At 53.0% G+C, this 15955-nt stretch overlaps 1 protein-coding gene across 1 annotated transcript; it reads right to left on the reverse strand.

The window, feature by feature from the left end:
• Positions 1 to 425: 425 nt before the first annotated feature.
• Positions 426 to 14310, reverse strand: CARD10 (caspase recruitment domain family, member 10; the record flags this gene model as incomplete). Its single annotated transcript, XM_010021893.1, has 20 exons — positions 426 to 633; positions 872 to 987; positions 1619 to 1734; positions 3798 to 3956; positions 4422 to 4521; positions 4864 to 4933; positions 5236 to 5476; positions 5831 to 5954; positions 6777 to 6957; positions 7394 to 7514; positions 8178 to 8218; positions 8470 to 8585; positions 9321 to 9458; positions 9558 to 9752; positions 9926 to 10051; positions 10180 to 10335; positions 10715 to 10897; positions 12552 to 12877; positions 13576 to 13713; positions 14092 to 14310. Coding segments are annotated over 20 exons (3074 nt in total), but the record flags the coding sequence as incomplete, so codon positions are not given.
• Between the last annotated feature and the right edge of the window lie 1645 nt (positions 14311 to 15955).

A 15955-nucleotide genomic window follows, 5' to 3' on the forward strand; every position in this document is an offset into this window, starting at 1 on the left:
AGAGGAGACCCAGAGCACACAGCGCCACAGGACAGAGTAGGCTAAGATGATGGAAAAAGGGCTTCAAATGTGTGTTGAGATATGCTCCTACACAGCCTGATCCTACACAGTACCACTGCATTCCCCATCTGGCACTCTGACCATGTACCAGAGACAAGAGCAGCCCAAGGTGATGGGGAACAGCCCACAAAGAGTAGTTTCCCACCATGACAGTGGGAGACATCTCTGCACTAAACCAGAGAAAGCTCAGACAGGGAGGCAGCACGTGTTACTCCCCGACTCTTGGTGGCCTCAGGGGGACCACAAAGGCTACCCCTGATGGCCTTTGCTGCCAACATCCCCTCAGTGAGGAATGACACGCTACCTGTTCTCCTCCCCGAGAACAGCTCTTGGGGACAGTAGCTGGTAGCTTTGCTACCCCCAGCTCACTCATCGCCCTCCTCAATCCATATCGGGCGGGTCTGCTCCTGGAAGATGCATCCCCGAACCACCTTGGGCAGCTCCTCAGCATGGCTCCAGGCATGGGGCTCCACACGGGCCCAGGAGCAGGGCAGAGTGTGAAGACCCTGCTCCGCACTGCGACACACCTTCAGCACCTCCGAGTCCCGCTGGCCCACCTTCCCCAGCAAGCTCCTGGCGAAAACAGAGACAAGAATTACCCTTGGCGTAAAGAGGTGGGGTGGCAAAAACACCCAGGAACTCCCTCACACATACATAAAGCCAGGTTTCCTGCCCTTTTTCCCCTCACAGCAACCAACTGCAACACACAGAGCAAGTGCTCTCACCCCAGTCCCTGCCCCTCTGAACAGATGCAAAGGCTTCTCTCTCCTCTCTTGACACCCTTCATCCATGCCACTCCGTCTTGTCTTACCTGAGTCCTCTGACGTTCTTCTCAGTGACCTCAACATGGATAACGATGGGGTATATCTCGCTTTTAATTAGATCCCTCACACTCTGAATTCCCAGCTCTAACAAGCAGTGTTTATTCTGGGGGGAAATTGAATAGATTTACTGATTTAAATGGAAAAAAATAAATAAGCCCATCCCCTGACAGTTACATTAAATCAAACCCCATACTGTGCAATATCATTGCTTTTCCAATAGTAATTCCATTAAACATGGGATTTATGGACAGTGCCAAGATGGAAGGGGAGAATTACAGAGCAGGGTCACCCACTCCATCACTGTCAACCCAACCCAAGAGCCCACTGGACTCCTTGCTCAGCAACAGCCCATCTTCACATCCTCTTTGTCACCATTGTCACCCACAGCCCCACATTTCTCCAACTGCCCTGAGCAGAGCTATTGCTGCTTTGGCAAAGGTAAGGAATGTGAGAGCAGGAAGGTCGCATCTGCATATGGCATTTACCACTGCATACCCTATGAATCCCAGTAGCCATTTCTTTCACCTGAGCTCGACAGAGTCAGGGAAAAGTCCATATCTGCTGATCCACAACCCCACAGCATCTGGATCTAAAACACACTCCAAACTACACAGCCCTCAAGCAGCTTCTTTTCTATCACCACACCACCCTCCTCCTTCCCCTGCTCAGCTGTCCCCTCCTCTCCACCAGTATGAACATGGTGACACCTCTCCCCACACCAAACAGCTCAGCACCTTCTCCATTGCCTCCCGGATCATGCGGATTCGCCCGCTCTCCCTCCGGTCCTGGGGGCCAGTTCTAGACACTGGGCGAGGATGAGTTGTGCTGGGATCCCCTTCTGCCAGCTTCTCTGTGAACCAAGAGGAGATATGAAAAGGAAGACATCAGCCTCTTCTCCCTCTTGCTCTTTCCACCTCAGACCCCACACATTTGCTGCTGCACTGATGTTTATCAAGTTCAGTGTTTATGGATTCTGGAGAGCAAGCCTAATTATACAACATTACACATTGGCACGGATCTCCAGCAGCTTCCTGCATACAGAACAAGCACAATATCACAGCTGAAGACACCTTGCAGGGCAAAAGCAACACTTGTGCTACAGTACTGCAGCAGCTTAAGCCAGCTCACAGCCATTCCCCACTGCCACACTGTCCCACTGCGTCCGTAATAGAGTATGGCAGAAAAATCATCACTTTATTTTGCCATGTTGGTTTCCTGCAGGGTTTGTGAGCTACATGAGCTCATAGATGGCTCCACATGGGGAAGTAAGAGGGGGTGTGCACCTCGGCATAGGGAAGTGGGAGAAAGATGGGGGCAAGCTGAACCTTTTTGTGTTGGTGGCAGCCTGCTAAGGGGCAGAAGGACAGCACCCAGCAGCCAAGCCAGTGCCAGGCAGGAAAGCAGCAGAGAAGTGAAGCTGAGACAGAGGACTGGGGGCAGAGATGGCAGGACAGCGAGGTCTGGCATGGTCAAAGCAATGATTGCCAACTGCCCCTCATAACTCCCAGCAGAAGATGATACAACACACACAGAAACCTCACTTGGGAGCCACAGGTTCTGCAGCCCACGGGCTGAAGCAGGCACCAGGCTCTACCTGCTGACCATGCTGCCCACACTGCCGCCAAAACAGGAGCAGGGAACCTAATAAGGCTTTGAGGAGCTGCTCACCCCGAAGGTAGAAGTAAAGGAATGTATTTAGGAGAAGGCATGTTTGGGACTGGGTCCAGAGCACATTCCAGCTCTCCCACGCTCCAGGCTGCCTGGGCATCCTGTGCTACCTCTGCCTGGTGGCACATGTACTTCCTAAGTAGAGCTAGATGTGCAAAGCCATCCATCTGGTGTTACTTTCGGGGGGCAGCAGGCTCCTGTGGAAGATCGGATGGCTTATACCGACTTTGCACTGGCTGAAGAGTTCTCCAAAGGAAAATATAGTCAGGAAAAGAAAAAGAATCAGGGTGTCTTGCCCACCACCGGATCACCTTCCTTCCCTCACAACAAGCAAAACCGACCGGGGAGAAGGGAGTGGGTTTTCCCTCTCAGTGTAAATTCCCAGACTTAGTAACGGCTTCGAAGGATGTCCCCATGCAATGTGAGTGGGACCCTGCAGGGGGCTCAGTTGGACAAGATAAAAAGCCCAATGGTCAAAATCTATAGAGCCATCCTTCCTCAGCACCCAGAGATTCTTCACTACCTCCATCCCCACCCCGCCCCCCAGAAAAATATACAGACTGGTTTTTCAGTCCTGCACTTGGCAAAAGGAAAACTCTACACACGGGGAAAGGAGAGAGATGGAGAAGGGAGGAGGAAGGAGGAAAGGAGGTGTCCTCTGTGAAAATGCCCTATCAGAGAAAAGCCCTTTCCCCAGCAGCCTGGCAGAAGGAAGAGGACAACATTCCTGGGAAGAAGAGCTGGTATGAAGTTAACCTGTAGATCCCACCTCAGCCAGGGGCTTCATATCTGGGAAGAGCCGCCCAGAGCAGCAAGACAATGCCACCACAACCTACTCAAGAGTGCCCATGCCCCAGGAGACTGAAAAGGGCTGTCTTCCCCGTGGGCCAAAGGGATAGGGCACAGTTTAAAATAGGAGGGAATGTCTTGCAGACACTCAGCCCACAAAGGTGACCTGTATTGTCTGGCAAGATTGAGAGACCTCATGTGCTTTCCAAGAGTCCCATGAGACCAAATCTCATACTTCCAAGACCAAGAGTATCTCTTCCCTGAACTGGGCTAACCAAGATTCCACAGAAGTGACCTCTTTGAGCAGCATCTTAACTTCCCACTGTATGGCTAAGAAGCAGCAAGATGTAAAAGGGGAAAGCAGCACTTGGAAGCAGGAGACTTGCATACTTAACTTCACATGGCCACAGGCTCCTAAAACAGCCTTGGGCATGGCAGCCACTGATTGCTGCCTACCTGCTGGGCATACATGGAAGTCCAAGCGAGAGGTGGGCAAGTCCAGCAGGTTCCTGATGAGCCGTGGTGCAATGCAGTTAGGCGACAGCACTACAGGACGGGGGGTCTTGACCACCACAGGACGAACCAGGCTGTAAGGCTTCAGGCTCATATCTGGGTCTGGAAGACAGGAATGAAGAAAGTCAAACATGAGAACATGAGAGACCAGCCTGTCACTGGCCTAAATGACCATCCCATTCTTCCTGTACCATCCCCTCATCCTGATTCATGGAGGCACCTACCAATCATCCTATGTCTTGGGAGAGATCCTACCAACACTCATTCATGGGCAGGTATGCTGGCTGTAGACCCCCTTGCCCACTTCCTTAGAGTTACACGCCAGTTTATTCTTCACAAAAGGTTAGATGACCCCAAGAATCACAGAAGCAATGGAAAGCCCCAGAAAATCAGGGAAAAGGAGCAGGGGCTTTAAACATGCATAGGCTTCCCCAAATCCCGTTAGAGCTGTAAGAAGGATCCTGAGCAGAAAGACTGAGGCAAACCAGATGCCAATGATCCATCAGTGCCCACAGGGGATGACTGTGTCTCCAAGGGTGATGGGTAGGTGCAGGGGTAACAGCTCACCTGAGCAGGGGTCCAGCCACAGCTGCTGAGGGGGCTGTTCTGGGCTCCTCTGTGGTTTGGATTTCACCAGGCGCAGTTGGTCCAAGGCCCGTTTCTTTAGCTGAGGAGAAAGCAAGGGCATTAAGGCTGAGAGCATAGGCCATTTCACACATACACACACAGAGCTAGCTGTAGAAAACCCACTGGCAAAGGGGATGGAGTGCACATACAAAAAGCATGGTACCATGTCTGCCACCCATCAGGTTCAGTCTGGGAAGTGGGCAAGAAAATAGACACAGAGCAGTGACACTGCCTGGCCTATAAGCCCCTGCTCTCTTGCTAACCCAGCTGCCACCTCTATAAGAGATGGTTTACCAACAAGGTGGGACAGATTGAGTGCTGAGGTGGTGGGGTGGCCATAGGCACACACACACAGTTCTCAATGCTGGCTTCTTTGGCTTACATTATTTCTGTGGCTCCTCTGCTGCACAGGCATCTGGCCCTTCTCCTGGATCTTCAAAAGCTGGTGAGCCCTGAAAAGACAGAGAGCTTGCAACCAAGCAACTCTAGAGCCCCTGCAGACCATAACCTGCTGTGATCCTCTTCACCAAACCCCACAGACCTGCTAAAGCAGAGGCATAGCAAAGCCCTCACTCAACCTCCCAGTCTCTCAGGGCTACCCAAACACTACTGCAATGAGCCCTCATACAAGGCTTGGGCAGCCCACACTATTGAGAGGCCAGTATGCACCCCGCAGGAATTCTAGGGGATGCCCACCACAGATAAATGGGGCAGGTACCCCATGTACCCCTGCCTTCCTCCTCTCCCTAGTTACCTGCTGTAGTTGGGCACTGTTCCCTTGTCCAGGTCCCGCATGGTCAAGGGGTCAACACGGGAGCAGTACCACTCCAGCCGCCCTTTGTGCATGGTGTCTGTGACATGGAGGATCTCCCGGCACTTCACGCACAGCGCGTAAGGGTCTGACGGCTCCAGGAGGGACAGGTTGGTGCGCACATAGAAGGAGTCTCCAGAAAACTTCTTCCCTTCTTCCAGGGCTTCCCGCAGAGGCTGGTATCCTGGAGCAGGAGATACAGGTCACCACAGGCAAGGAAGGCAGCAGACAACCATCACCAATAGAATAGCCAAGGCTCCAGCACAGCTGTGATGCTATGGGTTGGGGTAGGGGGTGCAGAGGAGGCAAACAGACAGAAGGTCTGTACCTCCATCCTGTAACTCAGAGGATGCACAAGTCACACCAGACAGGGAAAGCTACTGGAGCTACGGCCAACCCCTGTGTCAGACATGGTGGCCTAGGACCAAACAGGAGAGGAGAGAGAATAACTGAGATTTACCTCCAGGGCTGGGTGGAGGGTCTGGAAAGGGGGACAGAGAGCTCAGGCTCAAAAGAGACCCAGCTGCCAGGGCCTTACCTTCCAGGTCCAGCTGAAAGATGAGGCTAGAGGGCTCATCCCAATGCAGCAGGCTCAGGAAGGCGACCTCCCGCGTGCAGTTCTCCAGGGAAAGCACCTCTTCCTTCAACGACGGCACCCTCAGCTAGCAAGGACCCGATGCCATTAGACCGAAGGACTGGAAGAGCAGGCTCCCCTCCAGCTCCCTCACCCATTAGGGTTACACAACAGATGTTACAGAGTGAAGCAGGACTGGGGAAATCTCTGCCTGAGGACGAAGCATCCTCAGTCTGCCTCTGGCTCCCTCTTCTGCCTCTGAAATACCTGCTACCAGCCACCACCCAGTGTGGATGCTTGGCTGCTGTGAAAGCAAATGTGTGTGCATGAATGTGTGTGGGAGTGGGGCAGGAGAGATGGTTCATTCTGGTACAGGTGGGATATTAATTCAAGTAGTGTAGCTGTATATTTCAAGTGGTGTCATTCTTGCCGAAACAAATGCCCTTCCCTCTCTCCCTCCAGCAGCTTTCTTCAGAGCAATTATTCTCTACAGCTCGGGAGGGTTACAAAGGCCAGAGAAATCTTGCTCCAGAATTGATTGCTTTGCAATAGGCATATGCGGAATGCAGGACACAAACTGCTCTGATATACTACAAGGTGACACACAAGTCCAGCACCCTATAGCCATATTGCTGTCAGCCTTAACTGTGTGACTCCTTTTCTCTTTCTCCACTCCCACACTGAAGGAATTGTTTTGGAAGGTCTCAGCACTTTTATATGCACAGGTACACTCAAGTACCTTGAGACTTGGATGGGTGTTTGTGCTGCATAAAGCTCTAGGCAGGGAGCATTCCTGGGATACAAGAGAAAGGGACGGTAGAGGTCAGCTTGCACTGGGGAGCACTCCACACTCCCTGCATCATCCCAGATGCCTTGCAAACCCACAAAGAGAGCCTGTTCCCAGACTCACCTCAATAAGCCGGCACCCTTCCCTGAGTCCTGCATCCTCGACCTGTGAGCCTGGCTTGACCCACTGGACATAAATCCCTGTCCTGTTCCCTCCAAGGATGGAGATGTCTGCTCCAAGCCTCCTCTCCTGGGGTGAGGGATTGCTGGGGTGACCCATGCTAGTGAGCTGTACCACCAGTGACCTGGCAAGCAGAAACACCAAATCCAGCAACCAAAGCTTGCTGCCTTTTCTAAGAACAGCTCTCTCACGCCTTGTGTCCGGCTACAGGGTGTTTATTGTACTGAGCACTGTCGTACAGAGCTCTTGACTTATAACCATCACACACAGAGCTTATGAACCCACACAGCCCCTTCCATCCAACCAGCCCCAACACCAAAGCCAAATTGGGCTCCCACAGTGTGTCCAGGCCAGGGCAACATTCCCACCCTGCCATAACAAACGGGACAGCACAATAAACTGGAGTCCTGCTGTGACGCAAGGACTATAGGATCTTCATTTCTTCCCTCTCCCAATAGTGAGAAACAGCTCAAGGAGAGAGGCAGAAAGGCTCTCCCAAGTGTGAACCCCCAGCACCACAACACACACCCCCAAGCAGCCAGCTCAGAGCGCAACAGTACCTCCTGGTGACCTCCTCACGGCTGGAAAGCGTGGACAAGCAGATCTCCGACTTCACCCTGGCATAGGTACTGCTGGAAGAAGAGGAGAAGGCCCCAAGCGAGGTGCTAGCAAAACCACTACCTAGGAAAGAGAGGGAGAGAGGAAGCACGTCACCTCTCCACATGCTGCAGGGAGCTCATGTTCCTGCGGTGGCAAAGGCCTGTCACCTCCTCCTGGGCATTTTCTAGTATCTGACTGGGAAACTGAGGCTGCAGAGAGACTTAAACAGTCACCCTCCTGGAAAGGGTTTTCCATGCCTCCTGAGAACAAGTGAATCTTTGCTCCCTTCATCAGCATTTTGGTCAGAAGGCAGCAGCAGCCAGGGCCACCTGGATGTGCCCATAGATCAGCCACCAGCACCCACCAAGAGCTCCACTCCAGGACATTTACAACCCATCACCCAGGCAGCAACAGATGAAGGGAGTATCTGGTAACACCCCAGGGCAAATGCATTTCTCTCCTTTGCTACCTACTCCCCCAGCTCCACTTCACATTCTCCATCAACACAGCTCTCCATGAATTAGACAGAGCTCATGTGAATAGCTACCTCCTTTGCAGAAGGAAAGCCAGTTTTTCCAGCTGCTGTGCCTGGGGAACATGTGGGTCTATAGCACCGTTAGGGGTGCAGAGCTGTCACAGCTGCATACACCTAAGGTGTGGGCAGGGTCAGTTCTCCAGCCCCTCTCCCCACAGCCACCACTTCTATTTAGCTAAACCCTTTGGGGAAAGCCACCACCCTGGTACCTGTTGCATCTTCAATGCTGCTAAAGGAGCCACAGGACAAGCTACAAAGGAGACACAAAGGGGAGCTGTGAGGCATCAGCTTTTCCAAAGCCTTTTGCATCCCATTCTCAACCCCATCCCCACAGTCTTCCCCCATCCCAAGAAGTACCCCTCCAGCCAGCACCCAGCTCCCAGCCAGCCTCCCCACTCCCAGTCCCTACTCGAGGTTCCCTCCTCCCCTGCCAGCCTGCTCTCCCTGGACCCCACAAGCCCCACAGAGGAGACACAGACTCAAGCAGCCCTCAGCAATCACCTTTTGTAGGTCATGCACCTATCTTCCCGCTGCCGACGGAGGATGGAGCCGATGCAAGGTGGGAAGGGGAAGGTGGACAGGCGGTTGATATCCTTCTCACTGTCAGGAGTCACGTCCTTGAGCAGAGTGGAAGAGAGATACCTGCTGACACCAACACCCAGCACCACCTATCCCCTCTTTAGGCCAGGTTGCAAAGAGCTCCTTGGTTAACAAGTGCCTCTTCAAGGACCATCCACATCCCTCCAAATGCCATGGGGCACCTTGTTTTCCCAAGGAGAGCATATGGATGGAGATGTATGACACCGCATCCCCACCTTTTTGCAATATACAAGCTGTGGGAGCAGTAGCAGATTTAGGGAATATCCAAATTTGTCCTTATGTCCACTTTTAGCCACTACAAACCCAGAGATGTAACCTGTGTGACTGCCCATTTTAGGGTGCTCTAGGATGAGAGTCAGAGGAAAGAACCTCACTCCCTTAAAAACAATACGGTTCTGCTACAGGGTTCAAAAAAGTTAGGATTTCTCCTACAGCATATGTAGATTGAACAGCTTTTTGGGGAGGATAACATCTTACATGAGGCTGCTGATTTCTAGGGTGTCGTATGGGATGAAGAGAGTTTCACTCCCCTTCTTTCCCACCCAGATTGGTACAGATTTGGCCAGTTTGTCAGTGACAGATAACACAGCTCTGCACCTGGGATCTGCTCCCACCTTACACTCTGCCCCATGCCCAATCTTCCACCAAGTCACAGCCCTACAATGAACCCACTCCAATGCCTCTGGGCCCTTGAGCAGACGGGTTCCCACTGCCCTCAGCTGAGGGTTGGCCTCTCATAGTCAAGCACTCACCATGCTCTGAATGGCCGAATCCCCTGGGAATGGGATAACAGAAACCCCCAGTATATCCACAGGTCCTGTCGTAGGGTTGTCTACAAGGCTCCAGGTGCTGCTGAGGTTGGAGCACAGTGAGTAGGAAGAGCTGCACATCTGGGAGAGAAGGGACTCCATCAACCCGCTGCATCCCCCAGAAATCAGTCCTGACCGCACCACTTTTTCTATCCTCCCTTCTTTCTAGTCCCCCCTCACCTTGCCCAGGCTGCGGCTGCCTTGGCACCGCTGCAGCTGTGCCTCCAGCGTGCTGTTCAGCCCTTCTGCCTGGCCCAGCTTGCTTAGGAGCTCATCCCGCTCCTCCTCCAGGGCCCGCACGCGTTTGCGGTACTGGTCCTTCTCAATCAGGCTCTGGGAGTATTGTAGCTGCACCCCATCACGGCTCTGGATTGCCTGCAAGGAGCCAGGCTGAGAGTGAGAGGGGGCACAGAACTGCACTAGTAACCCCCAACTCCCACCCTGGCATGGGTGGAGAAGATCCACTGGGGAAGGAGGGATTATCCAGAGTAGAGGCAAAAGCCCTGGTCCTGCTGGGAGGTGGAGAGCCGGGGGGGACAGCAATTTACCTGGTCCCGCTCTTTTTCAATCTCCTCCAGCTGCAGCAGCACTGTGTTCATACGATGCTTGTAGAGATCACAGTCCTTCTGCAGCGTCCGGTACTTCAGCTGCAGATCTTCCACCTCCTGGAGGTACTGGCAACAAGGAACAGCGATCATCAGGCTTCCTGGAAAAAACTCCTGCGTCTTCCCAGCCCCCTCCCTGCCCTCTTTTACAGGCCCTGCTCAGTGTGTGGGGATGGGGGCAGTGATGGATGCTCTACCTTATCCCGCAGTTCTTCGGCCCACTGCAGCTCATTCTGCAGGGAGTTGAGTTTCTGACAGAGATCCTGCCGGTCATCTTGGGCTTCCTTCCAGTCGTGTTCCAGGATGTCCAGCAGGATCTGCTCAGAGCCTGGCACTGGGCCCTCACCGGATTTCTAGAAGGTGAGGGGGTCCTGTCACTGCACCACAAGCACTGAGGGAGCACCAGACTAGGGCAGTGACAGGCAGACTGGCACAACTGCCATCAACACTCCTGCATTAATCTGCTGTGCACTCCAAAGCACAAAGCTCATACTTATGAGCACACCCAAGAGTGACAGAGCTGGAAGCAAGGACCCATCACTACCCGCACCCAGAACAATGGCAGCCACCAGAGGTAAGTGGTGCGATATAAGAGATGTAAGTTATATGCTCAGAGGAAGGGACAGGCCAGCCCATGACAGTGATTTCCATCATCTTCCCAGTGCCTGTGTCAGCAGTACTGGGAGTGCCCCAGGAAAGGTGACCAGGCGTCTGCCCTGCCCCACCAGGTACCTGCAACATGCCCTGCAGCTCCTGCAGCGATGCCGTGAGCCGCTGGTTCTCAGCCCACAGCTCAGACACGGTGTCAGGGTGTCCCCGCTCCTCTGCCTCGCGCTGGGCCGGCGCAGATGCCTGCTTCCGCAGCAGGCTGCACTCCTCCTCTAGGCTGGTCACTTTGCATTTCAGCTGGTCCACCTGCAACCCAGGGAAGAAACACAGCCTGACACACACAGCCCTGCACCTCTGCCTTAGTGAAGAGTGAAGCAGAGAGGACTCTGGGCAGAAAAAGGGGGCAGAGGTGAGAGAATTAAGGGCTGTGCAACCACGCAAAGGAGTATCCTACAGTTGGGCCAAGCTTAGCACAGCTGTGCACAAAAGCTTTTCCCTGCAGGGCAAAGGAGGAAGATGCACTTGCATAAGCACATTCAGTCTCAGGATCCTCTCCCAGTGCAACAACTTCCATGCTACCTTAGGGCATCCCCAGTGCATCTGGCCTTGGCTGTGGGTGAACCAGGGAACTCTGGTGCACTGCCAGGGCCAGCAGCTGTGAGATCTCAAAGGCTTCCCAGCTCCTAGCACTGGAGACAGGAAAAGGTCCTCACAGACCTGTAACAACCAGTTTCACAGCCAGGTAAGTCTATGAGAGCAAACCAGGCAGGGGAAACCTATCAAAGCCACTAAGCAACACTGTCAAAATTGCCAAGGAGGGGCTCAGGAATTGGATTACTCCTACAAATCTGCCCAGAAGACCTAGAATGACTCTCAGGGACCAGTCACTTTTGCATCCTGGACTCAGGAAAGGAAGGCAGACTGGGACCTGGTGGTTGACCCTGCTTGCAGGGAGTTCTCTTCACCCAACAGGCACACACCAGGAATTTGCCTCCCTGCTCACAGGAGGCCCAAGGGAGCTGGTTTTAACAGGAATACCAGATAAAACATAGGGGAGGATCCCAGCACTGGCAGAGCAGAATGAGGAATGAAGGGTAAACACAGGGCTGTGTGGGAGATCCAGGTCCAGACTGGTAGGGGGAATGCCAAGAGGCAGCAGAGCACTGGGGAAAATGGGTTATGAATAGGCTCAAGGTATGACTGTCCTTGCCCAGGCAGGAAATGGGTGCGTTTGCTGGAGGTGAGAGCTTGGCAGCTGGAGTGCAGTGTCACAAATTCCTTCAGGTATGCAGGGCATGAGTCTCCCAAATGTCATGAGACAGACAAGGAGGTGGTGGGGATGGAGTCGGTGCCAAAACACTCCTATGAGCTGCAGGATGGGCTGGGCAGCTCCAGGCCACATGCAATGTACCCAGCACCCTGTGTACAGGTGGCTGCCCAGCCACCGCTCTCACTAGAGGGGAAAATGCAAGCCCTTTCCTGTGGAGAGGTAAATACAAGCACACAGTTTGACAGTCAGCTGCCTGCTGCATGCCTGTGCTGCCCGGACACAGCAAAGGGGCCCATCAGCAGGGCAGAGCAGGGCAGCAAGTGTATGCAGGAACAGACGGGGCATCTCATGGTACCAATGGCTGAGCTGAGAGACACCAGGATAAGCATTGCCCTGACAGCAACTCTGAGGAGTTGGTTCTGGCTCCTTTAGGTGATGTATCTCCAGTTGTGGCAGGAGCTGGTGATATATATCCAGCTGCCCCAGGGCAGAATGAGCCTTCTGCACTGTGCCCATGACTAAGGCACCTTCCCCTCAAGAGCAGGAGCATTTGCCCTGACACACATGCCGCCTGCCATCAGCTCCTTCACGCTTATGGGCCACCATGCATGGACACCAGTGTGCATCCCACTCATCCATCATACCCCCACAGCCTCCCACCACCAAACCTCGCACTCCCCAGGGCTGTACCACCAGCTGCAAGTCCCTGCTCCGCAGCACGGCCATGTTCTTCTCCTCACAGAGCTGCGCGTAGCGCATGGCCATCATGTAGTTCTCATCCTTCAGCCTCAGCAGCTCCACGCTGTTGGAGTCCCACTCCTCTCTCAACCGCTGGCAACGCTCCTGCACCTTCAGGAGCTCTTGCAGCTGCTTCTCCAGCCGGGCCTGCTCTTGCTCCAGTGCCTGGTTTTTCACCTGGAGCTGGTGTTCCTTCAGGAGGAGCTCTTTCCGTTGAGCCCTCACCTTCTTCACCTCCATCATCAGGAATTGAGTTAGTCCCTCAGGGCCTTCCTCATCTGGGGAAGACAAAGGAGAACCTGGTCCTGGCTGCTGAGACACAGGTAACCCCAGAAAAACAGCCTGCAGATTTGCCCAATGCTCTGTTTCCTTCAAGGGATGCCAAGCTTTCCCATGGGTTTGCAGCCCTTCTTGTCTCAGGCTTAAGGCACCACAGTCCATCACACATGTACATTTCATTGAATCATAGAACCTCAGACTGGTTTGGGTTGGAAGGGACCTTAAAGATCATCCAGTTCCAACGCCCTACCATGGGCAGGGACACCTTCCACTAGACCAGGTTGCTCCAAGCCCCGTCCAGCCTGGCCTTGAACACTGCCAGGGATGGGGCAGCCACAGCTTCTCTGAGCAACCTGTGCCAGCACCTCAACACCCTCACAGGGAAGAACTTCTTCCTAATATCTAATGTAAACCTATCCTCTGCCACCTTAAAGCCATTGCCCCTTGTCCTGTCACTACATACCCTTGTAAAAAGGCACTTTCCAGATTTCTTGGCTGTTTCCAGATTGGAGGGCTGCTATAAGGCCTATTTTTAAGGCGATATTTGGCCCTTCAGTGCCAGATCCAGAGCACAGAGCTGTCAGGGTTCCTAGCACACCAGTTCCTCACACACAGGCTTTATGCATGCCCATGCACTGATTTCTGGCCCTTCCCATGCAAGCAGCAGCTGAAGAGAGGCCAGAGGACCTGCCCTTACCAAGAATCATAGAGCAGCGCTGGGCTGGCTCCCTCCCTGTTAGCCGTGTGTAGTGCTCTGGGTAGTAAAACTCCAAGGATTCCAGGAAGGCCTCATAGCCTCGCTTCCCACGGCGCCGAAGGATGTCCATCAGGTAACCTGGGAGAAGGGATAAGGAGCTAGGATGAATTGCCTGCAAACCAGAGAGAAAACAGGATAGCCCAGCTTCATGATAGCTTCAACTCAGTAGCATCTCCACTGGTTCTACCTCCATCAATAGGAATGGAAATGGCTAGAGGAGGGACTGGGGTGGGAGCACTGCCCTCATCTGTGTGCACCCAGGGGGAGGCCCACAGGGGATGAGAGGGAGGTCTGGCTGCAGAGCACCTTGGAGAACAACAAAGCCAAGGTAGCAGTGCAGTAGAAGGTCCCAGGAGGCCACAGCACCACATGCTGGGTAGCATTCACTGCGTGTCAAAACCAGGTTGTCCCCCAGAAACCAGGTCCATCTAAGTGCGAGTTTGTGCTTTCTCCCACCTGTCTGGTTGCTTTTGCAAGGGAATCGGCACGAATTCAGCACCTCCTCCTCATCTTGCTCATCTATCACACGGCACTGGCGCAGGTATGGGGTGAGCTTCGCTGGGTTTAGGGAGCGGGTTAGCTGGTGCCGGGCACTCTCAATCTTCTCCCAGATGGCATCTTCTTCCTCCTCCTGCTCTGAGAGGCTGCAGGGTTGTAGAGGGGCATTCTCCAGGGCTGGGAGGATAAAAGGAAAGAGAAGGTGTGAGGAATGATGGAGGAACATGGGACAAAAGGCATGGGTAGGCACGGGAGAACATGAGTAGAAGTATGAGTGTGCAAATGATTCCTAGTCTTACAAATGGAACTCAGATGCATCAGAAGCCATTTTACATACAAATCGGTCAAGCAGGATTTTGAGTGTCCATCTAGGGCCTTAGGTATGCAGAAAACAAGGGGTGTATAAGGGAGTTAGGAGTATATACAGTAGGAAGTCTAGAGAAGATGTCACCTTCACCTCTGAAGCATTCTTAAATCCCGCCAACCATCACATATCTTCCCTTTTTCTCCATCCCTGAGAACAGGAAACTCTCAGAACCAAGACTTTTCCCAGCCTGGGACATACTTTCTCATATTGTGGCTGGAGTGGAGGTTTCCCTAGGGATTCATTCTCCCTGTGCATGCCCCAAGCATTGGTGACCAAAACTGTAGATCTTGAGGGCACCACCCCATGGAGCACTTTGGCTACAGGTACGGCAGTCAAAGGGGAATTGCAGAAGAGTCTCTTCCATATATCTTCCACACATCAGTGTGAAGACCTGGAAATATGTAGTAACAAGGCAATCCCTCTGTCAATCAAATAAAGCAAAAGGACCCCATGAAGTCAATGGACCAAAAACCTTTAGAGCAATGGTCTAAATTAAAACTGCACCATGAAGTCCTACAAGCTGTGATGGAGCAGGTATGTGCAAAGAGCTCTGTTCCCAGCTACCTATAAACTCAACCAGTGTAATCTACTTACACTTGAGAAATAAAATCTGCTTCATAGGCCAGCACAAATCCCTTTAGATGGCAAGACAAAGCCCAGCAAAGATCTCCTGAGACCTAGAAGCCGTCTCTCCTCCCCAGCATGCACCGTTACCTGCTACTTGGTGCTGGCATCAAGTCTGGCTTTCCTACCCCAGACACACTGCCCCTCAGGGGCAGTGTAAGACATTCATGTTACATGAACATAGAGGGAAGGAAAGGAAATCTCCTACTCTCTATTATTTGGGTTTGGGGTTTTTTTCTTTCTTTCTTGTGGTGAGAATGGTATCATGATATTTCAGACAGCCAACTAGCACAGCAAGGGGGATGGCTGAGTGAGCTGTGCAGAAGTTAATCCTCCGAGTAGAAATACAGGAGGCTCAGGGTCTGCCGGATGAAGGATAACAGTAAAAGAGAATTGCTAAATCCACAAAAGGTACTCGAGTGCCTGATTTCCAGCACCAAAGCACTTAGGCACCTAAATACCAATACAAATCTGTATTGTCCTAGGCTGAATAAAAACAACAGTTTATCGCAGAAACCAATCTCTCTCATTTGGAACAGCCTCGCTTGCCACGGGGACACAAGTATGCAGGAGGAGGACGCAACAGCAGGTCACAGAAGTTGTGCTGGTTTGGGGAGCAGATTTATGCGTTTAAACTGAAGTGTTTCCCCAAGAAAATACGCCAGCTGTGCAAGCAGCGTCCGGCTCCTCGGCAGGCGGGCTCAGCAGAGAGCATGAGAGGGCGGAGGGGTCTGGGAGCCGGTACCCCTCCACCCGCCCGGGGTGAGTACTTCTCCAGGCCAGGACAGGGCAGCGCTTCCCCTTTCGGCCATCCCGAAGGCGCTATTCGAG

Source organism: Nestor notabilis, unplaced genomic scaffold (genome assembly GCF_000696875.1).
Source record: "Nestor notabilis isolate BGI_N333 unplaced genomic scaffold, ASM69687v1 scaffold28500, whole genome shotgun sequence".
NCBI classification, from domain to species: Eukaryota; Metazoa; Chordata; class Aves; order Psittaciformes; family Psittacidae; genus Nestor; species Nestor notabilis.